At 43.8% G+C, this 24,688-nt stretch overlaps 1 protein-coding gene across 3 annotated transcripts in view; it reads left to right on the forward strand.

The window, feature by feature from the left end:
* cbfa2t2 (CBFA2/RUNX1 partner transcriptional co-repressor 2) overlaps positions 1-24,688 on the forward strand; it is a 35,961-nt gene extending 11,273 nt beyond the window's left edge. Inside the window, exons 1-11 of one of the 3 annotated variants that reach the window (XM_031301796.2) lie at positions 2,547-2,991; positions 14,204-14,359; positions 14,590-14,831; positions 14,935-15,024; positions 17,485-17,669; positions 17,763-18,016; positions 19,747-19,832; positions 20,154-20,346; positions 21,804-21,872; positions 22,117-22,307; positions 22,839-24,688. In XM_031301796.2, the coding sequence (XP_031157656.1) occupies positions 14,230-14,359; positions 14,590-14,831; positions 14,935-15,024; positions 17,485-17,669; positions 17,763-18,016; positions 19,747-19,832; positions 20,154-20,346; positions 21,804-21,872; positions 22,117-22,307; positions 22,839-23,168 (1,770 nt within the window). In that variant the 5' untranslated portion in view covers positions 2,547-2,991; positions 14,204-14,229 and the 3' untranslated portion in view covers positions 23,169-24,688. Of the gene's footprint in view, positions 1-2,546; positions 2,992-11,537; positions 11,724-14,203; positions 14,360-14,589; positions 14,832-14,934; positions 15,025-17,484; positions 17,670-17,762; positions 18,017-19,746; positions 19,833-20,153; positions 20,347-21,803; positions 21,873-22,116; positions 22,308-22,838 lie in introns of those variants that run through there. The other 2 variants (XM_031301798.2, XM_031301793.2) reach the window with 2 other exon arrangements.

The raw sequence follows: 24,688 nt of genomic DNA on the forward strand, positions 1-24,688 counted from the left end.
ATGCAAATGCATGTAAATGAAGGCACACACACACAAAACATTGAACCTTTATTCCTTCTGTGGTCTTGAATGCACAAACACACATGGGGACGTGGAATGTTCTGACTTTGGTGATATCTCGTTTACTCAATCACCAATTCTTAAAATTCCCTCTTGTCCTCCGTCTCTGCCTCTCATTTTTTTCTGTCCTCTAAAAAATGCTGTTTACTTTTTCTAAAAGTGGAAGTTTGGCGAGGGAGCGTGTGAACCGAAACAGATGCTGCATACTCTCTCTCTCTGTCACTCACTCTCTCTCTCTCTCTCTCTCTTTATCTCACTCGCATATACACAATGGCAAACAGCTGCGTGAGGCTTGAGCAGCTACAGTAAAAGGAACCCATACAGTATGCATACATAGTATTGTATGCACAGTATTGTTTACTCTCTTGTTTGGGATACTTTTGAAAAGACCAGTGCTCAGACTTCAGGACAATATACTTCAAAGTGCTGCAAGAGACCTTTATCTATATGTAAAAGTGGTCATAAGTACCTTTCTGATGATTGTACATGGGGAAAGAAAAGCGGTTGCTTGAGTGCTGCCTGTAAATCCAATATTGAATGCCCTGTAGCCTCTTAATTGATCTCTTGTAGCTTACAATGACAAATTCTACTGGCCTATATAATCCCCCCCATCACAATGACAACCAGCTTCTCACATTTCCTTCAAGGGTAAGCAGAGATTCAGACCGGAACAGCCCTGCGTTAAACCAGTGCACAGGGCTACGTTGCTGGGGGGCGTGTTGCTTCAGGTACCGGTGAGAAATACGATCCAGGAAGTTCATCTGGAGTAACAGATTAATGTGTTTTAAAGGCTTATCAGACACATGCTTGTTTCTGACAGTATTTAGACTTAACAATAAATAGTTGATTTTCATGAACTGATAATGAAAATAAATTGTTAGTTGCAGCCAGTTTTAGTGTTGTTGATCATACGGCCGAATAAAAATTCTTGAATAAGACATTGAATCACATTTGTTTTTTATGTTGCCACTGTTGTCGTACTTCCTGTAAGTTCCCCTACAGCTTTTTTGGAGAAAGGATAAAATCAGACATGATTTAACTTAGTTTTCAGCCTACTGTGGAGAAAACGGCAATGCAATCCAATAAGCACGCTCACTGATCAGCCACCTGCCTGCCATTACACCTGGGTTATAATCTAAATCTGCTGTTAGCCTTTGTCCATCGGTGGGATCAGTTGGAGCTCACCACCTTCTATGTGCTACAATAGCATGTGGGTTACAGTATGCAGGGCCTTCCTCAGTTCTCCATCTTTCCACCCCCTCCATCTCTCACAGCCACATGGCCCTTCCTCTGAGCCTGCTGGCTGACCAGATGCACCCTGAATAAAGCAGGCCTACAAGGAGAGAGGAGGGGAGATAGAGGTTATTATGGATGATTACTCAGTCTAAATCTAGCTTTCGACAACCCACTGAAATGTAGCAACCCCCAATAAGTTTTTATGTGTGATTGCTTAGAAATATTTCACATCAGTGTCAATTTTACCTTAAGGGCAGAACAAAAAAGAATTACATCTTAATGCTGTTCATAAGTGTGTATTGTGCATTTGGGCAAGAGAAAGGGGCAGCACCTTCTCCTAATGAACTGTTTGTATTTATCCTACAGCATTTGCTTGTTTGTTTACACAGCCAAGTGCCTGTGAATTCTCACACGTTGATCATGTTCTCTCAATTGTCGGTTGTCTAATTAAAAACAGATTAAAGCTTTATTTACCCCAGGCTTAGAATGAACTGAGCATCATCCTCTGCACTTTCCAGAAGTAAACTGGTGAAGGAAATAATAGGCAGGAGTGAATAAAGCATGCAGGCTGCCCAATCTCAGCCGGGCTCCATTATCTTAACCTGCATTGTGTCTAGAGCAGCACTTGTGCGCAAGGCCGGGTATAAATCAGACAGTGATTTAAGTTTAACTCAGTGAAGATGGAGCGCAGGGGATAAGAGAGTAGAAGAGGAGCGAAGAATAACTCATTCATGCTCCTCAAGTGTCCCACAATGGATTGGCTGGTGAGGCAGCGCTGTGCGCCGCATTAAGAATCTGAGACAAAAGAGGGCATCAATGAAAGAGCCTGGAAGGAGGGGGTACTTAGTATAAAAACATTTTAAAGGGAGAGCCCCTCTTCTCTTGAAGGGGTAAAGGGGAGGGTGGTAAGGAGTGGGGTTGCAAAGGACCCCCTCCCTCACACACACACACACACACACACACATGCAAATGCAAATGCACGCACACACACTTTTGTCTCTGTTGGCACGGCCTCTTGTTTAGCCTTTAGGTGCCAAAGCAATTAGTTATGTTAATTGCAGGGGCCATTGCCGGTGAATGCAGGTTGAATAGAGCCAGTCAGCAGTGGATGATTGGCCAGGATCCATGGGGGAAATGGGTAGGGGGGTGGGACAGAGGGGGTGGGGGTTGTGACATCACAAAAACGGAGGAGAAGACAGTGTGTGGGAAAACAGGGGAGGAGCTAGAGCCGAAAGAGAGAGATTGAGAGAGGGGGAGCCTCAGAGCTTGAGAGAGCGAGCGCAAGAGAGGACGTAAAATTCATTGAGAGAAAGAGAGTTAAAGACAATAAATACAACAGCGGAGGCAGATTGAGGGGAAAGAGATAGTAAGATAGAGTGAGCTTCACATGAGAGAAAGAGCAGCAGCAAAGACACACAAGGAAAGTGAGAGAGAGAGAGAGAGAGAGAGAGTGCGTGTAGTGCAGTGTTGTGCTGGTCTACTCGGTTATCTGTCTCCATCTGGGTGCCATCTGTGTCTCTGGCTCTGGCCTTCGCCACAACCGGAGCTCACATATGTGGGAATGCAAACACATGCCTGACATATGAAGGCGTGGAGTCACAAAAAGAGACAAAAAGGAAAGGATAAGAAAGCAAATCCCCGCCACTGCAGCTGACTTTCTCAAAGGACTGAAGAGTGGACTCTACTAGAGTGGAGGTAGGAGAGAAGAGTGGGGATTTCAACATGGAATTCGTGTCTGTGTTTTTCTATGTATTTTCAGCAAATAATTATTACTATTTGTAAGCGAGTTAAGTGTGTTGCTTTTGCAAAGGATGCATTTATGTGCATGTGTGCGTCTGTTCCATCCTAATTCCCAGAGCTACTCTGTACTGCTGTACAGATGGTGCCTCCTCCTTTCCTCTTATCTCTTCATCCTTATCTTCTGAGGTAGGAGGGATGAATTTGTCTGCCTGCTTCCTTTTACCAGCACACAAAAAAACTTCTGCTGCCATATGGACAAGCTGATGATTGTCTCTGAGGCTCTTTTTATCCCGTTGTTGAAGTTTTTATATGATTATTTTCTCTAGTTAAGCTTTTACGGAATAATTTCTCAGGGGAACTGCATAGAGGTAGTCCAAATGTTCCCTTTCCTTTTTCTGTTTTTGTCACACCATATAGCCACTAAATCAGTCCGTTTTAACTGATTTAACTGATTAACTGAACTTTCAGTATTTGGATTCATAGGGTAACATCTGTAGCAGTAGCAGAGTTTTTGAAAATGGATGCTGTGGCAATCTGCTACTAAGGTTTTAGTGATTCTTCCAAAAAAAAAACTCACATCTTTAGTCAACCAAAAGTATCTACATAGCCAGGTTTAGCAGCTAAAACATGGAACCTTCCTCTCATTTGCTTCAACTTGTGGCAATCAGAAGAAAAGTCGAATCCACCTGGAATGATTATGATATGTGGGAACAGACTTTTTATTTCTCCTATATAAGTAATACTTGTGTGTAAACATCCGAAACTGCTACATCAACTGGATAAATAAACACAGCAGTTAGATTGGCTCTGTGTGTGAAAGGAGATTATCCTGCTCAGCTGTCATTTACTCAGATAGTAATCAGTTTTTCCACATGGCAAGCAGAGCAGAAGAAAATAGGTAGAGAAGACGTGTGCATCTGTTGTACAGTATCCCGGACATATGGGAAAAGGAGGGAAACTGCTGTGTCTGTCTTTCATGCTGTGCCTACATGTTACACAACACCGACATCAGTGGGATAATGCGGATCCCAAAAGTGCAAATGTCACATTGTTGCACTATGGATATTGTGTATCAGTAACTTGAGTTACAATGTTGGTACACCATTTTCTATATTACCCATCTACAGTACCTTGCGGGAGAAGATGTGTGGATAGAGGGAGGAGGAGGAGGTGTGTGAGGGAGCAGCAGATAGAGAAAAGGCAGAGAGACCTGGCTAGTGTTACGCCAGACCAGACCAGTCCATCAGGGAGATAGGAGCGACTTACTGTCGGCTGCACAGTCTCAAACCGGAGACCCCTGTCTGGTCTGCTGGACACTGTCACACTCCTGACAGCGGGAACTGTTGTGCATCTGCATTTGTGTGTTTGCGCAAAGGTCCAGCATATGTGATGTTTATTTTAGTCAGACATTTTATCTCACATCTATTCATTCGTGTCAGGCAGTTACTGTTTTTGTCCTGGATTTATGTGGCTTTGAAGTTTTTGATCACATACTTGATATCTGTATACGTAGGTGAGTCTAAGGAAGTGAATGTGTGTGTACCAGGTGTCTTGTAGACATTGTGTCTGCTCAAGTACAAGGTTGTCTTATAGCTCTTTGTAACTCTTCCTCCGTCTTTTTGACCTCCCTGCCAGCTGTGAGTTTTTCTTCTGAAAGTGTAGTAATAAATGGAGAAACAGAAAACCATGACCCTTGCTCACCATGCTACTATCTGAAGAATTCATGCACAGAATACCCCCCCCCCCCCTTTTTTTCAACACACACATGCACATACACACATAACAGAGCAGCTGCTTCAAGAGTTTGATGCAGGAAGTGCTCTATTAGTTCCAGTAGTGCGGACTGTGATATCTGGCCCCAGGGGTTCAATGAGAGGTTGTGTGTTTGAATGTGTGCTCGCTTATGTGTTTGCGTGTGTGTGGACATGAAAGGGTTAGGTCATTTACTCAACAGAAACAGCTCAGTCACTACAAGTAGCGCAATGAAAGATTGTTTCATCACGGGGAATGTCAACTGACAGAATAAATGGCTCTGTGTGTGTTATGAGTGTGCAGACGCGTATCTGTGTCAATGAGCATCTAACCACCTGCGCCCTCTCCCAAAAACCCCAAATCCTCTATTGCAACCCCATTGAAATTGTATGGGAGCGTCTCTTCTTGTGCTAAGTGCATGAGTCAGAGGCCTCTTGCTGGGGTCTAGTGACCCTTTGCTGGCCTGAGAGACCCGCTCAGTGACCCAAGTCAAGGACTCTATTTACTGGGCTGTTGTGGTCTCAGAGGAGAGAGTATCAGCACATGCTTTAAAGGCTTTAAAATGACCTCAATTGAATTCTTCAAACGAATCAATTATAGGTCTGAAGTTCTAAATTGAAATTAATTGTCTGTATGAATACAAGAATAATTCATCACATACAGTAGCATGTAATGCAAAAATTGTAATCTGTGATCTAGTACCGAGGGGCTCTTCACAGGTGCAGAAAATTAAAAAGTTTAAAGTCAACTCTGAAAGTTGCTGTAAACATTTTTATAAACAAAATAAGTCCACGGGGCAACAAGCGCACGTTAACACAGGCGCACACCTACATAATAAGCTTTAAATTTAAAATGTTCAATGCCTTATCGCGCTGATGTGACTGAGCCCGACCCAAATCCGAACATGATTTCTAAATATCTGTCCGAACCCGGCCCATCGGGTACCGACGGGCTCGGTTCGGGTATCCATCCTCTACAGCGCACACAGTCCAACATGAGCATCCATTATTTGAATGTATAACTTCAATATCTGTTGAAGCCTTCTAGCTATTGTTGTATCCACCGATACCCAAGAAAAACATCTGTGTATTTAGCTTGCAAGCTAGTTCAACTTTTGTCTAATTATTGGTAGCATGTACTCAGTTTGTCAGAGCATGTTGGCTGCCTCACTTTTATATTTGGGATTAATGAGAGTGGTGAGATGTAACTTGCAGTCAACAGGTACAAATTGTGCTTTTTATCAGTGTGTTGGGCAGTATTAGGTACTCTATGACATTACACTCAGCCATTTGAATGTTAATATCACAAATATCATGTAAGCAAAAATGTTTAACCAAGCAGGCACAGATAAACGGAAGGAATAGTGGCGCTTTGTGCAACAGGATGCATTTAAACTTGTGTTACTTTCCTAAAAAGACAGTATAATTTTTACAAAGCAAAACCCGAAAGGCAAGAGTTGATACTCAAGAGGACATGCAAGAGCCAAAAATATTTAATGTGCTTGAGTTGTTAGGTGTGTGGGTGGACAAGAAATGGGTGTTGCAGTCTCTCCATGAATTGTCTGTCATAGTCATTATTTTCTCTCTTTCTCCATATTCCTTTCCCTCTTTCTCCTTCTGAGAAAGTGGAAAGAAAATGGGTGCATTATCACAAACAAAAGAAAGAAAACTCTTTTCATTTGGCTGGCTGAGACTAAACACTTTGTAGTAGACCATTTTATGTTGGAACAACCGTATAATCGAGAAGAAGTGTGTATGTTATCAAAACATATACAACAAATACAGTGTTCTTTAACATATGTGCGCTCAAACCCATACACACACAAAACGATAACACTAATTAAAACACGTCTCTGCCCACACGTTCGCAAACATACACTCATCCTCCCCAGCTATCTCTCTGTCTCATTCTCCTCATTGTTTTGAGCACAGCTGGCCTCTTTGTTTTACTTATCTGTCTCTCTCAGTGGTTGTTGAGCTCTGGTCTTTTATACAGCTGGGCTAAGCTTACACACAGCTCTGTTTATGGACTCTATGGACCATTACCTACTGCTCAGCTTTGATTCACTGCATCCCCAGAACCTAAAAGTGACAGATCAGCTGTATAGCCAATGCTTGGAGAAAAGGATAATGTATTTGTTTTACTACAATACAGTTAGTAGAATTGTTTGTGTTTTTTTCCTGAGCTTTGCTTATGTGCTCAGTGACAATGACTCACTTTCAGTGTGTTTCACATTGACTCACAATAAATGTTTTCTGAAAGCCCGATCAGAGAAATGCAACAACATTGCACACCCTGATATACCTTGTGACTTGACAGAAAACATCAAGTAGTGTGTGGCAAAATACTATTTTTGAAGTCTCAAAACTGAATGGGAAGAAACTTCTACCTACATGTTCATTGTAAGGCTCTCTGGATAAATGTCAGTGAAATGCCTAAAATGTTGAAATGATACTAAACTCAAACTCATTGCGCCAACGCTCTCAGTCTGGGTCAAGAAGACCGTGTAAATGTCTTCAGCATGGCCCGTGGTGATAGCAACATCTGGTTGGACCTGAGCCCAGGCCATTTGGCTGTTGAGGCCTCTGACACCTGGTCTGAAACAGACCAGTCTTAATGGTTGCTTTGTTTTCTCATGTCTAGAGCTCGTATTTGTTTTATGGACTACCGTAACTTACTAGTTCAGAGCGTGTGTCCACGTAAGCTACGTCTGCCGAAGTACGAAGCTGAGGAAAAACATTATTTTGCCTGACTGCAGGTTAAATTGATTGTCTGGGTTTTTAATGTATAGGAGCCACCCAGTCTTAATCCTCTAGACACACATGATGATATACATTGACCCTGTGTCAGGAGGGCTTTAAAAGCCTGTCCTGACATCATATGATTTGGTTTCACCCTGAGAATTAAAGGGGGAAAAAAAGAAAATACGGACAATGCAACTTCATTTTAATACTTTAAAGTCATGCTTCCATATAGCTGATTGTTTTTCACTTTGCAGTCTTGGGTTTAAAGACTCACCAGGCTCATGATGATTGATGGGCAGGCTAACCAATTAGTTACGGAGAGGTGAGAAGGCTTGTAACCAGATAGGCAGATAATCTACTTGCCCTCGGAGAAGGGGAGCTGGTGTGAGAGAGTCACAGCTTTTGTGGTACTATGTCATGATTGACAGATTTGAATTGTCTCTGTTTTGTCACAGTTGTTATTTGTGTGGGTGTGTGTACACGTGCCTCAGGCTGGCCATTTCACAGGTGTGTGTGTGTGTATGTGTGTTACTTAGGGATAACTGTCCTCTCTCCACTAAGCCGATGACAGACCCAACACCTGGTAAATGGGGCCAACACACACACACACACACACACACACACACACACACACACACACACACACACATGACACACATCCGCTTCCAGCTCTATCCCTTGTGGCTCAGCTGTGTGTGACGCAGGCGTGCGTCTGTGTTTAAAGTTTGTGCCACTCTGGATAACACACATCCCTTTGACCCAGTGACAGTGGAGCCTGTGACAGAGGACGAATGCAGCTACACATGAGTGTGTGGGTCTATGTCAAATACATTAAATTTTACTACATTTACTCTACATTTACTCTACACATGGGCCTTCTTGTCTGCTTATTATTTGTTTTATTTCTGGGACATAGACTATGCTATTACTTTTCTTCCTTTTATCCTTTAATTTCAACATAGGGACATTGGAGTCTATTTAATAATTTATCTACACCACAGGTTTATGTTATAGTTACAGTTCTTCATGAAAGAATCAGATATTCTTACGTGTTGTTCTGATATGGTGACAGGGTTTGAAAAAGTTCCCACTCCAGCAATGACACACTTAAGACGCATTATATTTGGCTGTAGTGTTTTGGAGTGTAAAGTCACTAACTTAAAATCCCATCCAGTATATTCTCCCTGCGGTCTGACCTCATGTACACGTGGACACTGTCCGTTCTCGCTATGCAGCCGCTGCCAAACCTCTCCCGTCTCTGCTTCCAGCATCACATCACTGTGCCTCTTTTACGGCTCATTCTTAGTTTTTTTATGGAAGACGTCTGTCTGCCTTGCCGTCCCCTCTTTAGTTTTCTCCCTTGCTCTGCCACTAAGTACATTTCCATCCCTGGTTCCCTTTTTTCACCATGTGGCATGCTGGATTGCAGCAGTGTTATTGTAGTTTCTCACTGAGTGACAAAGTCATGCGAGGGCTTCGCTCACTGTCACAGTGAAATGTGATGAGTTCACTTCAGAAACACTTTTCTGCCTCTTCACATGTGTGCATGGAAGTCACAATGTCCCTTCCTTCACCTACATGTCTATTTTACATTTCTATTTCCCCCTATTTTTCTTCCTCCAAATGTCACTCCTTTCTCTCCCCGTCCATGTATACATCTTTCTCTCGCTTACCCCCCTTACTGTCAACCTTGCAACTTCCCCATCTCTCCCCTCCCTAGCAGAGTGAGGAGCGGAGTGTTGACATTGGGTTTTGTCCAAATATGTAGTCTATGGGGCTGGAAGGTGGTAATGAGAGCCAAGAAAAACAGCCTGGCTCTGAGTCTGACAACCAGGCTTGTCTTTCTGATGAAACCAAATGAAACCAGTATTTTTTTATCCTTGTTATTCCCTCCCTCCCATCCTTTCCCTACGTGCATCCCTCCATCTCCACCTATGGCGCCTCTAATTTGCAGAGTAATTTCTTATTAAAGTCGGTGCTTGTTTAACACTTCTGCATGGTCAGTAAAAGTGTTACAGTGATAATACATAGGCAACTTCAGTAGGGATTTAATACAGAACCTAATTTTAAAATAATGCAACAATGGATGTATTTTTTAAAGGACCCGCATAAACATAGATTTGTGACATGTAGCGTGTCATTATATTGTAAACCAATATTTTGTATATTGTATCTGATGACAACTTAGACAGACGTGAAGCACTGTATCACGGCAACAGTTGAGGAGGTGTCAGTCCCAAGAGAGCAATAGTATAAATTAAGTTCATTGAAATAAACAGAGGGGACACGTGTCTAGTGATTTTCAGACATTTGACACCATGCACAAACCGAAAGCCTCTAAAATACTTGTATAGTCCTTGTTGTTTCGCTATGATGCTATAATGACAACCTGACACTGAGAGATGCCATGCACTGTCAAATGATCTGTTTTATAAGTGGATGTGGTTGTGTAAGGGTTAGGTGCATCCACCCTTGTCTTTGCTGTGTGTGTGTGTGTGTGTGTGTGTGTGTGTTTGTGTGTGTTTGTGTGTGGGTGGAGGTCAGGAGGGAGCGCAGGATAGAGGAACAGATGTGTGCTGTATTGTGGTGGTGTGCGTGGACGGACGGGGACCAGGTGCAGCCTTTGTCTCCCCGGCATTTAAGTCCACTCGCTTGCATTCAGCCGCCTCGTGCCTCCCCCCTCCCCTCCATGTCCTCCTCCACTCCTTGGAGGGAAGGCAGAAATGTGTGTGTGTGTGTGTGTGTGTGTGTGTGTGTGTGTGGAGGAGGGGCTGCCTTGGCTTAGCGGAGAAGGCTCCAGCAGTCCCTTCTGCACCCCCCTCCCCCTCCCTCACAGGTGACTGTTGGAGGTCCCAGCTGGCTAGCTTTTGGCCGATTAGATCCATATGGTACAGGAGGAGGAGGAGAGAGAAGTGCCCATCAGTTGCATGGGTGCTAAGGGAGCTGTTAACTTGTCCTTGTTTTGCCTGAGCTTCAAGACAATTCCTCAGTTTTTCTTTTTCTATTTCACTTCATCACTTTTTTCCACTCCTTATATGTCTCACCATTCTTTCTGTTTACTCTTGGGTTTGTTCTATTATTATTATTCCCCCTAGTTCATTTTCAAATCTAATGTTGGTCTACTCTCTGCTGATTTAGTTAACATGTTGTTTTCATTGCTGATAATGTGGGTGTTTAAAATTAGGGATTGTTTTTCGTTTCAAATGGTGCGAGTGTGGGGGGTGATGGTGGACAGAAAAATGCAACACAAACATTTTATTAAACATTTTAATAGAAAGTTAGAGAGTCGATTAAGTTTAATTTCTTGACAAAGAGTAGAATGTGTGTGTCTGTGGGTGTTAACCTATTTCTGGGCCCGCATAGTTGTAGCATTGCACATGCTCTGAATTGTCTTTTTGCTGCATGATAAATTAGTCAGGCCTGTGTTACATCTTCTCTCACCTCATCTACAATGACAGGACAGAGATAGCAGTATGGCATGATAAACACACACACAATCCTACATCACCACACACCCTTGCACACACACACACACACACACACACACACACACGCATACACATGCCTTGTGACTCACAGCTGCCACAGAGTTGAAACTTCAGAGTTAAACCATGAGCTTAATAAACCCTAACACCGAACACATTAATGTATACATCACATCAAGTGTATTTTATTTTTACTGACTCAAAGTAGGTTATCCATCCTCACTTCACGTAAGGTGGTTAATGAATGTTCTCTGCAATTTATTTGTTACGTCATTTCCAATTTCATTATTTAATGGATTGCCTTCAGTCACAGCAGTGGCTCAGTGGGAATATCCCTCTCTCTCTCTCTTCTCTCTCTCTCTCTCTCTCTCTCTCTCTCTCTCTCTCTCTCTGATCGCTCTCGGTCTCTTCCTGAGCCTCATTCTAAATCATCACCTGCAGAGGCAGAGGCAATTAAAGCCGATTGAATGTTTTAATGCAGACGAGCATCACCTGAAGCAGAACAAACAAGGAACACCTGGCTAGCAACAGCCATCACCACAGATGCACACTATAGTTTTCCATCCGTGCAATAACAACTGTTGTAGAAAGCAAATAAGTAAGCTATAGTAATTTACAAGATTATACAATTTCATATGTAGACCTGTATATCATCTGTTTGAGAAGAGATGAGAGAACACAATAGAAAGAACAACAGCACGGAACGGTGAGAATAATTTATACAAAATATTAATATTATTAAATGAGAGTCGATAAAGCCTTCTGGTTCCCAGCTTTATATTCAGAATGCATTGGTCTGCTCACAGTGTTATCCCCTTTGCTTCAAAGGGTTGTCTCTATGCATCGTGGCACTTCCATGTAATCCTGTTTATGTGTAATGAGGAGCTTTGTGTACCTAGCCTTTGTTCCATTAGAGCAAAGATGACAGGTGGTATTTAGGCCAGACAAATGCCCCTCATCCTCCTCTAAGCCAACATTCACCTGAATTAACGTTAGACCACTTTGTACAGTGTGTGTGTGTGTGTGTGGCTGCTGTTTAACAGCTGCTTCCCCTGACAGTGTGACTATATACGATGAGCTCAGGTGCTCACAAGCCAGATTAAGTCATCCAGCAATGCACACTGTCTAATTGACAAGCAGAGGCAATTCTCTATGGGCTGTCAGCACTACATGCACACACACCTGATGTCTCCATGTTTTGGTGATTACCTCTGGCACAGCAGAGCCTGCCACGTCTTAAGATGCACGACGCAGCTGTAACCTAATTTACTGACATGGGATGCACAATAAGACATATATGTACGATAAATTTGTATTTGTTGTGCATGTTTATGTTCTATGGCATCACGTGGACCTGTCAAACACAATTGGCCGACATTAAGCTTATACAAGGATCATCAATTTGGACGAAAAACTACTGTTCACTGCCACTGGAGAACTGTTGATGATGTGTTAACATGTCAACTTGTGAATGCTGTATAGAACAAGCTGACCAAATTCTACCCTTGTGTACATATGAAGTTGTTTACATGGTAGCAGTCTTGACATATGCCCCGTTGATTCTGTTATTGAGATGTCAGTCTAATTTCCTGGCCATACGGATGGAGTGTGCAGAGCTTTGGAACCGATGTGTGTATGTGCGTGCTGAAGGCTGCTTCCTGCGGTGCACTGGCAGGCCGTGCATGTGGTGGGTACGACAGTCCAAATGTCTGCATAGATCCCTCCTTCCTGCCCCCTATGTTGGTGAACAGGTGGAGCGATGGCAGGCAGGCCACAGGGCTGAGAAAGAATAAGAGGGAAAGAGACAGAGGAAGAAAGGACTGCAAAAGGAGGAACATTCAACGCTGTATAATGAGTTGCAGACATGACAGATAAGTTGCATAGGACAGATTGAGAAAGTTTGCAGATTGACTCTTTTTATAGGGAAGAAAAGGCTAAGGCTATTTTTATGTGTGCATGCTTTTATATATATCATGCTTTTGTAATTTAACTTTTCTCTGAATTCTAAATGCATTGCTTTTTGTATGTTTTTAGATTTTTTGCACTCACAAAATCAAAAATCCTTTTTTTATTCATTCAATGGGTGTAATTTCTCCTTTTGAGTTCTCACGAGTTACCTACTGACAGCTTAAACCTTCCAACGTAAGCCTTTATAAACTGGGACCCTGTGGCTCAAGGCCATGCAGAGTTCATAGCTGTGAAAAAGCTATAAAGGGTGCCATTGAAGCCAAAGCCCTAAAACCATGAAACCACATTTAAAAAGCTGCTCTCTGCTGACCCATGACCTATGAGACCATGCTTGTCTATTAATCGTCCATTCTTGAAGCAGTTAGAAAAGTCTGATCCACTCTAAATGGAGACTGGACCCGGCCTTCATGGATCTCCAGGAGACAAAGACGGCTTCTGATCCCACATCTCCCCACCGGCACACCCTCATTTCACTTTCTCCATACCACTTATCTGGTGGTCTCATTCAGCGGCAATAGCATATTGAGAAGTTGCGTTTAACATTCAAAAGCTTTGCCGATCGCGTTAGTAAAGCGTGAAATAACCCCATCCCTTTCGCTCTCTGTCTCTTTTTTCTCTTCCCCCCATTTGCTGGGGAGCTCAATAAGGGGGCATTCTTCTCCCACACAATAGGCTTCTTCAGCATTTCTTCTGTTGTTGATCTGAATAGTTGGGAGTGAGGGGCTAAACTTTAGACATCTGGCTCTTTGATGGGAGGAGGCAGGGTGGTTGATGCCCTAGCAGTATGCGTTGTATGAAGCGAAGTGGGCTGGGGGGTGGGGGGGTGCATTTTTGTTTTCTTTTGTGGCTATAGACCAGAAGCTTTCGCATTGATTCAAACTATTGAGCTAATGCAAAAGTGGTCTTTTTATTTGCTTGTTTATTTCTCATGTGGGCGCTTTAGTGAGTTAAATTCCTTCATTTCTTTCTGTAGTTTTAAACAAAATGATTATCTTGTTAAACTTGTTTTGTACATTTGTGTGTGCGCTGTTCATTTAATATAGAGAAAATGATACAATGTGACATTTTTAAAGGGTTCTGGTTTTTGACCCACAACACGGACCAACAAGCTGCGTCAACTCACTCACACACACTCTCTCTCTCTCTCTCTCTCTCTCTCTCTCTCTCTCTCTCTCTCTCTCTCTCTCTCTCTCTCTCTCTCTCTCTCTCTCTCTGCAGACAGTAGAGAGAAGAAGAGCCCTGCCATGCCCGGTTCTCCTGTGGATGCTAAGACTCATTCCAGATCAGCCCCCAGCAGCGCCAGCTCCACTATGCCACCCCTGCCTTCTGTCAACCCCAGCGGCCCTCGCCCGGCCTCCTTTTCCACCACAGCATGTAAGGGTCATTCTTGAATTTGTTGTTGTGCAGAGTTTCTTTGATTCTATCCCCAGCAAGCCTGTGGCATTACTTATCTTGTCATTTCCACCCAAAAGTTTGAATTCTCATAAGTAGCTTAAGCTAAATTTGTAGCTTGTGTTTTTTGCAAATGGCATCCTTCATTCAAAGCATTCGTCCACTTTATTATTTTAATTCCTCCCCCTCTTGATCTCACCTTTCCTCCCCAGTGACCAATGGGAATCATCATTCCCCACCAACCCTGAATGCAGTGCCATCTCCACCGCAACGTTACAGCAACGGACCGTCCTCTTCCTCTTCCTCATCGCTGGCCAACCAGCAGCTGCCGGCCACCTGTGGGGCTCGCCAGCTGAGCAAGCTGAAACGTTTCCTGACCACGCTGCAGCAGTTTGGCAACGACATCTCTCCTGAGATTGGAGACAGCGTCCGAAGCCTGGTTCTGGCCCTCGTGGTAAGTTCTTGTGTAAAAGATAATTATTGTAGAAAATGTATCTGTTGTATGCGTCTTCTCTTCAGGACTTCGTTTTTAAAACTTCACCATCCCTGTCTCCTAGAATTCGACAGTTACCATTGAGGAGTTCCATTCACGGCTTCAGGAGGCCACCAACTTCCCTTTACGGCCCTTTGTTATTCCTTTTCTCAAGGTAAACACATCTCCAACCTCCCCTCCATCTTCCCATATTTGCTTTGCATTATTCCGTTGGACTACTTCCTTTTTTCTTTGCAGCCGTATTTTTCTTCCCCCTCTCAGTTTAATTTTTAAACTTTACACACTATGGTTAGCCTGTAGCCCTGCTGAGAAAAACACCCTCACTTCTCTCGGCTGAGGTTGTCAACTAATGCCGCGTTATTAATCGCAGAATAACAAGTGATAAAGAGAAGGTCCTTGACACCAACATAACCCTCTTTCAGTATGATCTGAATAATCTATGGGCAATCACATCAGAGCTTGTGAGTCATGATGGAAAAGTAATTAATTAATTACACTTTATTACTGTGTTTCCAGGACACAGTGCAGTAGTCTATAAATAGGCATCTGTGTAGGTTTTCTAATTGAATTAAATGGCTTCTCGGCAGTTCAAAGTAACTATCAAGATTTGCATGTTGACTTGACAAGCAACAGATGAATGTGTCTGTTAAACAGCCTCTCGAGCCCCTTTGTAACCAGGGGAGTCTGCAAGAGTATACATTTTAGGAGCTCCCCTCACTAAAGCAGCCCATAAATCTCAGTTGTACCGCTGTAACTTCAAGCTGTCAAAATCTGCTCCTTTTCCACACTTACCTCTTACTCACCTTTGGAGCCGCTCCATCTGTCTGCCTGAGAGCCCTGAGACAAGAAACCTCTGTTCCCCTCCTTCTACTAATTTATTACGAGGGGGTGGGGTCCCCACAACTTAATTCCAACTCCTTGAGAGTAGTCTGTCTTAAGAAAGAAAGAACGAGTGGGGGAGAAATAGACAGATGGGACAAAGTCAGCGGGTGAGGAAGTGGAAAAGAGAGAGAGGTGGGTGAGGAGGAGAGAGGGAAAAGTGGGAAATCGGAAGTGTGAAACATGCCTATAAAGTGTTCCCTTCCCTTTTTATGGGTTTCAGTGTGCCATATGGAGCCGCTGTCCCGTTAAAAGAGCATTCAGCTGCCATGGCGCCGCCAATCTAGCATCCGCCCCGCTGAACCTCAGAGAGCCCTCTGCTCAACTGACACACAGCACATGTGTCCGTTAGCCAGGGCCCCAGGGAAAGAAGGGAGGCAAAGGAGCATGGGAGGCGGGCTAAAGAGATGGCAGGGGTGTTACACAGAGTAGACCATAAAGCAGAGGTATCAGCATCGTTGTGAAGAAGGTACTCCTATAGGGAGAGATGCTGTAGCTGGTGAAGACAGAGCAGAACAGGTCAGATTAGAGGAGAAAGGGGCACTAGGTTTACAGAAAGATAATGGCTGTCAGCGCTACGTTATAGGAGGAGGGCAGAGTCACAAAATGAGAACGATATGGTTATTTAGTTGGTTGCTCAAGAAGACGGAGAATGAGGGAGTGAGGAAGCGGCGTAATTGCAAACACACCAGAGTCTGTTCCTAATTAGGGAAATGAATGGAACAAAAGCGAGATGGAAAGATAGGACGGACACAGTCACAGATAAATAAATAAAAAAAGAGAGAAGGTAAGGAATGAGGGAGACGTGGAGTCTGTGTATCATTTGTTATGAAATGTTTCTAAGTTCTTAAGCCTCTGTATCATCTGTATAATACAGTATATGTGACCAAAGTATTGCGCTTAGTAACCAACTTCAGCAGTAGCTTAGCAAGGGAAGCCGCAGCCACCATGGAGGCAGCCACAGAACAACACCCAGACCCAAATTGAGCCTTACAGCCAGACCTCAAGGAGTCAACCCCCCCCCCCTTAAAACCCCCTTACTCCCACTAAGGCGTCGTCCCCAGGAGGCATATGTACACTGTGTCTTTTAGCTCTGTTACAGTGTGCAGGTGGTCTGTCTAGGACAGTTCTGGTCTGCTTGCTTCAGAACTCCCCTCCACTACTTTAATAACAAGCTGACTGGTGCTTCTCTTTTTTATGTCTCGACCTGCCTCTGAATAAGTATGTGAGGTATGACTAGTCTTGCATTGCCAGACTATCTCCACAGCGCTGTGAAGTAATGTTTGGCAACACCACACATACATTCTAGCATAGGAGGAAAAAACGCTCTGCAAAATAGTCTTGGGAAGGAACTTCTTTTGGTGGAACATTTGCACCCTGCAAAAGAGAGCGCCACATCCGATATTAAATGAAGTTAACTGTTCACACAATACAGTAACGTGAGCTATTTAAATTTGCTGAATAGATGGTTAAACCAAATTTGCGTCCCAGTTAAACGTATTCTTTATAAATCTTTACAATCATTCCCCAAAAGAACCCAGCAGGTCTTGCCATTTTCAGCATGTAGCATGTAGACTGATATGTGACTGAATAAGTGAGCGGCAGACATTTCAACAGGAATGCTCTATCATTTCAAATATAGGCCGATTTCTAAATGGTCCTCTTCCCAGTCTCTCAGTCTGTATAGTCTTGCAAATTAGAATGAAACCTCACCAATTGATTTACTTCTTGCCAGGCAAACCTTCCCCTTCTGCAGAGGGAGCTACTCCACTGTGCACGGGCAGCCAAGCAGACCCCAGCCCAGTACCTGTCCCAGCATGAGCATCTCCTGCTGAGCACTACGATGGCCTCCTCGCCAGACTCCTCTGAGCTGCTGATGGAGCCTCCGGAGGCTGTTACCAAGAGACACAGCCCCAACAGGTTAGATTAAAGTATACCAAATTGGAATGATACACATACTGCCTTCATCCTTCTGTACAGTTTTTAAACCCCCCACCGCTACCTCTCCTTCAGAGCTAAAGAGAATGGTTTCCACGAACGTCCACCCGCAGCCATGGAGCCTGCCGCGAAACGAATTTGCACCATCAGCCCTGCTCCCCGACACAGCCCCGCCCACCCACTGCCCCTCAGCGCCCAGCTTCACCCGACCCCTCCACCCTTGCAGCACTACGCCCTAGATGACATCGCAGCACCACACATCCTACACCGCGAGCACAGCCAACGCATGTTGGAGATCCGCGAGCTCAAAGACAGGCCCAGACTCCCTGGTACGTGATGCTTATTAAGTTATTTTTTTGGCCAAATTTCTTGGAGTCATTTTTTTTCTTAACATTTAGAGTTAATGACTACTGACATTTTATTTATTCCTGAAGAGAAGTTAAGTCTCAATCTCAGTCATGGCTGCTGGTAGTGAAAAAAGTTCAGTTTGGAAAAAACAAACAGCATCTGTCATTTATCAATTTTTCTTCCTCATTTTGTGGCAGTAATAAATGATAGTTATAGGCTACCATACATCCTTGTGGACATTTAACCAGTTATTTAATAACGTAAACTTTGATTATTCAAGAAATAACATTCCTGCAAATTACTTGAATACCTTTATTTATTTATTTTTACTTTAATCTGGTTTTTCGCAGCATTATGAATGCAAGTGGTTGATTAATTAAGATTTTAACATGCTTGCATGAAAACAGACACACAGCGATAACGGGTGGTCTGTATGTTTGTGTAGCCGTCCCCATATATATCGCTGGAGTCCACGTGTGTATAAACAGAGCCATACTGTCCAGGCAGGGTTAGATCTACTCTGGTGTATATCTACCCTCCATTTGGGGCTTGTCAGCAAGCAGTGGAAACAGCAGTAGCTCACAGGCGCGCGCACACACACACACACACACACACACACACACACACACACACGTACAGAAACACACCTTGATATGTTCGTGGAAGAGGTGCTGTGTTTACGAGGCCGTAGTCCCATGTCTGACAGCCTCCCGCCCGCCTGCCGCCACTTCACACACACACACACACACACACAAACACATTTGTGGCTTTGAACTGATTTACACTGATGAGAACCAGGAGTAGAGATGAGGTTGAGGGGAAGGTGTGTGTGTGTGTGTGTGTGTGTGTGTGTGTGTCATTATTTTTTTCAGCAGGCCTAGTGTGCATGTGGCCTCTTGTTGGCCGTTCGTTACTCAGTTTTAAAAGATTGTGGTTTGCTATGTCTTTGTAGTCAGTGTGTGTCTCTGTGTATGGACATGTATCAGGACGTTTTGGGGCTCTGCTTGAGCACAAGCTTGTGTGTGTGCAAAGTATTATTGCTGTTAAATGTACAATTAGATATTGCTTAAGCCATAGTGGTGTGTGTGTGTGTGTGTGTGTGTGTGTGTGTGTGTGTGTGTGTGTGTGTGTGTGTGTGGGGTTGTAATGGTCCACAGTGTCAGACCGGCTGGTTGTGTTTAGAAGTGGAGCCACTCCACTCAGCCTGAGTGTCTCCCTACTGGAATGCTGTGAGCTCCAGGAGGGGAGGTGCTAAGGGAGACGTTTGGTGTGTGTGTGTGTGTGTGTGTGGTTGACAGCTGACTTCCAGATGTGTGCAGGCTCTGGGTGCTGGAAGTCTGTTTTGCATCACAGGCTTCTCCTTTTCTTGTTCACCCCACCTTTCTCGCTCACAATCCGACCAGTCAATCTCTGCATCTTTTGTTTCTTATTTTTTGCTCCCAATTTACTTTACCTCATCGCAGCCACTCTTAATTCTCGATGTAAGAGTCACATCTCTTATGCTATGTGAAAAAAAGAATTCCAATGTATGACCATCACAAGATATCTTGTGGTGAAATACTGAAGCCGCTGTATCTAAAATCAAGGAGTTTGTTTTGTCATCAGACACACACAAACCTTTCACTCACTTACTGTCACTTGTGGCTTCGCTACATTAAAAAGAATGTTAATCACATTGGCCTGTGGTCTGTCTTCTGTGTGTTTTAATCAGGCACTAACGGAGGCTACCGCGAGGAGCCGGTGGACCACAGACTGACAGACAGAGAGTGGGCTGATGAATGGAGGCATCTGGACCATGTAAGTTTGCAGACAGGCACCACTACTGCTAATGACTTGTGATATAGAAAGAATGTAAAATGTAATTTGTCTTACTGGGGTCCTACACTAAAGAGTTTTTAACTTCTCACAGCAGGAAAGCAATGACACATCTCTAGTACATCTGGACATTATACATTGAAGCGGGGAATTCATATTTTGCTACTAATTGAAACGGCAACCCCCCATACATACTGGCCTCAAATTCTTTTACATTTAATGAGTAGTGATGAGATTTACTTATTTCATAAATAGCCTTAAAGCACACTCAAGTCAGTAACGTGTGTGTCCTTCATCCTCTAGGTGCTGAACTGCATTGTGGACATGGTGGAAAAGACACGGAGGTCAGTGAGCGTGCTCAGACGATGCCAGGAGTCAGATCGCGAGGAGCTCAACTACTGGAGACGGCGTTCGAGCGAGCAGGAGGACCCGCGCAAAGGCGGCTCAGGCTCAGCTCCCTTCTCAAAGACACACAGCCCCCACTCTGCAGAGTCGGGTGGGTACCTCTATTTTTCAATTCAATTATGTTGGTATGCTGCAGAAACCAATAACTCTGTTGTCATGTCTGTGATTGGCGCCTATTGTGGTCCACAAAAGAAGATTGCTTCATGAACCCCAGGATGAAGCCAAACCAATGGAAATCAGTTAGTTGTTATGCATAAGGGGTCAGTTCACCCAAATTACAAAAAAATCATTACCATGCAGTTTTATTTGCCCAAGTTTTGAGAACTTCACATAATTTCCTCCATGATTTAAGTTTTGTATGCTGGGCACTGATTTGGATGCTTATTTGGGTGACTGATCCTTTTATGTTAAATATAAAGGAGCATCATAGACGAGCATCAGTCTCAGATCCTGGAAAAACAGACATATCTTGGCAGAAAAGTTACACAACCTGAACTTAAATGCTGAGTGTACTTTTTATAATATGATATGTTGATCTGAACATTCGGAGGTGTACTTACTGGCCATGATGCTGAAAGGTCTAAACACCAACCATTACAGCCTTTCTTCTATTTCATACTCTTTATGCCGTCTGGTGGTTATTTAAAGAACTGCAGCTAAGTCACAGTGTTAGTGAGTCTTCTACAGTTAGTTCCCTAGTCTGCTGTGTACTGGCACGGTTCTTTCCCAGTGCCAGCCTTGCCTTCCCCCTGCTGGTCCATAGTCACAGACAGGTGCCAGGACTTGCCTCGGCCATATCGGCCACAGAAGGGCTGTCCTGCCGTCCTGCAGGCTCAGAGACCCAGAGCTGGCTGACTCGCCTGAGCACCATCTGGGCCCCCAGCCGGGAAGCCAGCCTGCCTGCCTGGGCTCGGGCGGAGGAAAACTGTAGTGGGGGTGGAAATGGCGGCAGGGAGGGTGTATGCACTGCAGGCCTGGTTGAAGAGAGAGGATATAAATGAAGGAAAAGAGAGAAGAGAGAGAGAGAGAGAGAGAGAGAGAGAGAGAGAGAGAGAGAGAGAGAGAGAGAGAGAGAGAGAGAGAGAGAGAGAGAGAGAGAGAGAGAGAGAGAGAGAGAGAGAGAGAGAGAGAGAGAGAGAGAGAGAGAGAGAGAGAGAGAGAGAGAGAGAGAGAGAGAGAGAGAGAGAGAGAGAGAGAGAGAGAGAGAGAGAGAGAGAGAGAGAGAGAGAGAGAGAGAGAGAGACTTGTTGGTCCGCAATTCCCTCCAAGCCAGACGCATTCCTTTCTAAAGCTGTCAGATCAGTCCAAGACTGATAAACAACAATTACATTGGTTGTGTGGCCTAGATATGCAGACTTGTTTGCATCGAGGATAAAATAAAAAGACTGCATGATGAAGATAATACCACTGTCTGCCTCTGTGTAAGCACCTGTTACCTTGATTGAGCTGTCAGTCACAAAGTCAGCCACTATCTTTTACAATTAATCATGTTAATATCTTTCTAAGCCGAGGCAGGTGCTAATCCCTTCTGTCTCTGCTTTCCCGCAGACTCCCAGCGCGACTTTGCTCCACGGCCAGGCTCAGCATACGTTACAGATGAGATCTGGAGGAAAGCTGGTAAGATCACCAACAAATTTTGAAAATTGAAATCTTTGATGTGTTAAAAGCTTATATATTTAGTTAAATAAAAAAGGTGATCATAATGCATTTTATTCAAGCAATAATCAAGATTACAGAGGAAAATAGATGACGTAAATGTTTGGAACGCACATAACATGAAACTGCTGATCCGTGGTCTGTGTTTGACTGATGTGAGTTTTCAGAGTTTAAACTTAGAACACTTGTCTCCCCTGATATATAGAAGAAGCTGTGAATGAGGTGAAGCGCCAGGCCATGGATGAGGTTCAGAAGGCAGTAGCAGAGGCTGAGCAGAAGGCTTTTGAAATGATTGCTTCTGAGAGGGCTAAGATGGAAAAGACTCTGGCTGATGCGAAGAAGAAGGCTCAGGAGGATGCCATCATGGTCATCAATGAGCAGGAGGATTCCAGTGAGGTGAGCAGAGCTATAGATGGTGGAGATTCTACAGTATCCTGCAGTCATAGTGCTGCATTAAAAAGAGCATGCATACATGATTATTTGTTTTTACATTTATCTTACAATTAGCCTGCACTGTTTTGGGTCACTCCCATTGCTGTCATCAGTGTTGTGATGCAGACCGCTGTTTTCAGTTAAAAAGCTCTAAAACGCCACTGTTCGCCATTCACCCAACAGCAGACAGACAAAGACATAGTGGAGCATTTAGCAGCTAAAAAGTTAGATATTTCCCTCAGGGCTGGTGGAGAGCAAGACAGAGCTCAAATGAGTTAATGTTGGACTTAAATATATCAGGTGGCAAGGTACACAACTTTATAACAGCAGCGTTGCTCCATATGCGGTTGATTTGTAAATTGGCAAATGTTCAGTTTCCGCTTTTACTTTGGAAGAGGCTTACCTATGTGAGGACACAAATCTGCATGTGTGGCACTTCTTTCCTCTCCTTACATTCCTGTGAAAACTTACCGTCGTCTCTTCTTTCTCCCTCAGTGTTGCTGGAATTGTGGCCGCAAAGCTAGCGAGACGTGCAGCGGCTGCAATGCCGCTCGCTACTGTGGCTCCTTCTGCCAGCACAAAGACTGGGAGAGACATCACCTCATCTGCAGCCCAGGACTTCAGGCTCAACCCAAACCAGTTTCCGCCATCACCGCAAGCAGGGCAGCAGCAGTAGCCGGGGTGTCTCCTGTCAGTCTGGTCGGGGTCAAAGCCCCCGACAGTGTTTCTTCAGTCTCCAGTCCTGGGGGAGAGAAGGCTTTGGTCGCTTCTCGCTCCTCCACCCCTTCCACCCCCGCCTCGGCCCCTGAGACCAATGGACACTAGGAGGTGAAGGACATCAGTGGTGAACGTGTCACCTATCCTCTTTCTTACTGGGGAAGAATTGAATCAGCAGCAAGAGGAAACTATTTGTGGGTTAAGTTAGGATACCAGATTTTTCATCATACTCTGGCAGAAAAAAAAGGACAGATTATGGATGACTGTTTGAGTGATATGTCAACTGGGACTTTGGCTTTGGCAAAGAACAGAAGGACTCGTCTCGAATGCATCTATTGGATGAACAGATCTCCCTGAACAGATGGAAACGTGTCTGTCTTCGTCCAAAAACCCCAAATCTTGGATCTGCAAGGGGCTGAAAAAAACTGACGACTGATCTGAGTTTATCTCCGGCCGTGGGGAGGAAGTTATAAAGGGGAGACATATGAGAAAAGACAGAGGAGCTAAAAAAAAAAACGCCCCCCAAAACCAATATTCTCACTTTTGATGTCTATAGATTTAAGATAGGGAGGTGGTGGTGGAAAATGTAAACAGTGTAATAGTACCAGCCATAAAGCATCTGTCTTTGTCCTGTAGAAAAAATCTGACAGTAGACCGTAAGAGTCGTCTCTGCAGCTCCTCCTCCTGTATACATAAATATCTGCTCGCCAAATTCTTGTCAGGTTTTTCATGTGTGAATGCGTGTGTCAAACGGTTGTGCCGTCAGTGAATATTGTACAGCATATGATAACTTTTGTCAAAGCAATATTAAAGTGAAGTGTTCAGGTATCACAAGCCGTTTCTGCATCACCAAAGTTTTTAGTCGCTAAAGAGAGAGTCGTCATTGCCTGTAAATGTCCTTGTGAATCAGAGATAATTATACACTAACCCCACATCATATGTACTTTTATAATGACTCTGGTCACTATTTTTAATTTCTGATCATCAGTCATCTTCAAAGAACAGAGAAAAAAGTGATGGTGATTGGATCAAGTAAGCGCAGGAAGAAGGAAGGAAGGCAGAAGATGAAGTTAAGACTTTATTCTGGTTGCGGTTTCATTTTGGCACTTGTTTGCGTCACCAGTTTGTGTATGTCGGGATCGGATGTTGCTCCAAATCTTACACCATTGCAATATTTGCATCGGACAGCTTTTCAAGTACAGTTTTGAACAAAAGGAGAGATAAGGGGTGACAATTAAATCTGTTTTACTTCATTTGAAATTATCAAAAGGGAGAAAATTCTCACTGGTGCTTACATTGCCTCGGTGAAGTTTTAGAGCAGCGACTCTGTCCCACGGAGAATCTCAGGAGCAAAACTGTATTTGTATGCACAGATCATTCTGTCTTTTCTTTTGTCGCAGTTAGGTTCAAGTCAAACGTTTATTGTAGTCTGCTGTTACAACTGAGACATTGTTCTTGTTTTTCGTTCGTTGTGAGATGACTTTGTAAAGAATATTATGAGAGAATGCCTTTATTTTGTGAGCCACGATTTTCTTCGTTCTTTAAACACGTTCTTTTGTTATGAGGCATAACTTCATATGAAAAAGATATCTTGACATGAAGTATGAAATAAAGAAATAGAACTACAA

This window comes from Sander lucioperca, chromosome 6 (genome assembly GCF_008315115.2).
Source record: "Sander lucioperca isolate FBNREF2018 chromosome 6, SLUC_FBN_1.2, whole genome shotgun sequence".
Classification (NCBI taxonomy): domain Eukaryota; kingdom Metazoa; phylum Chordata; class Actinopteri; order Perciformes; family Percidae; genus Sander; species Sander lucioperca.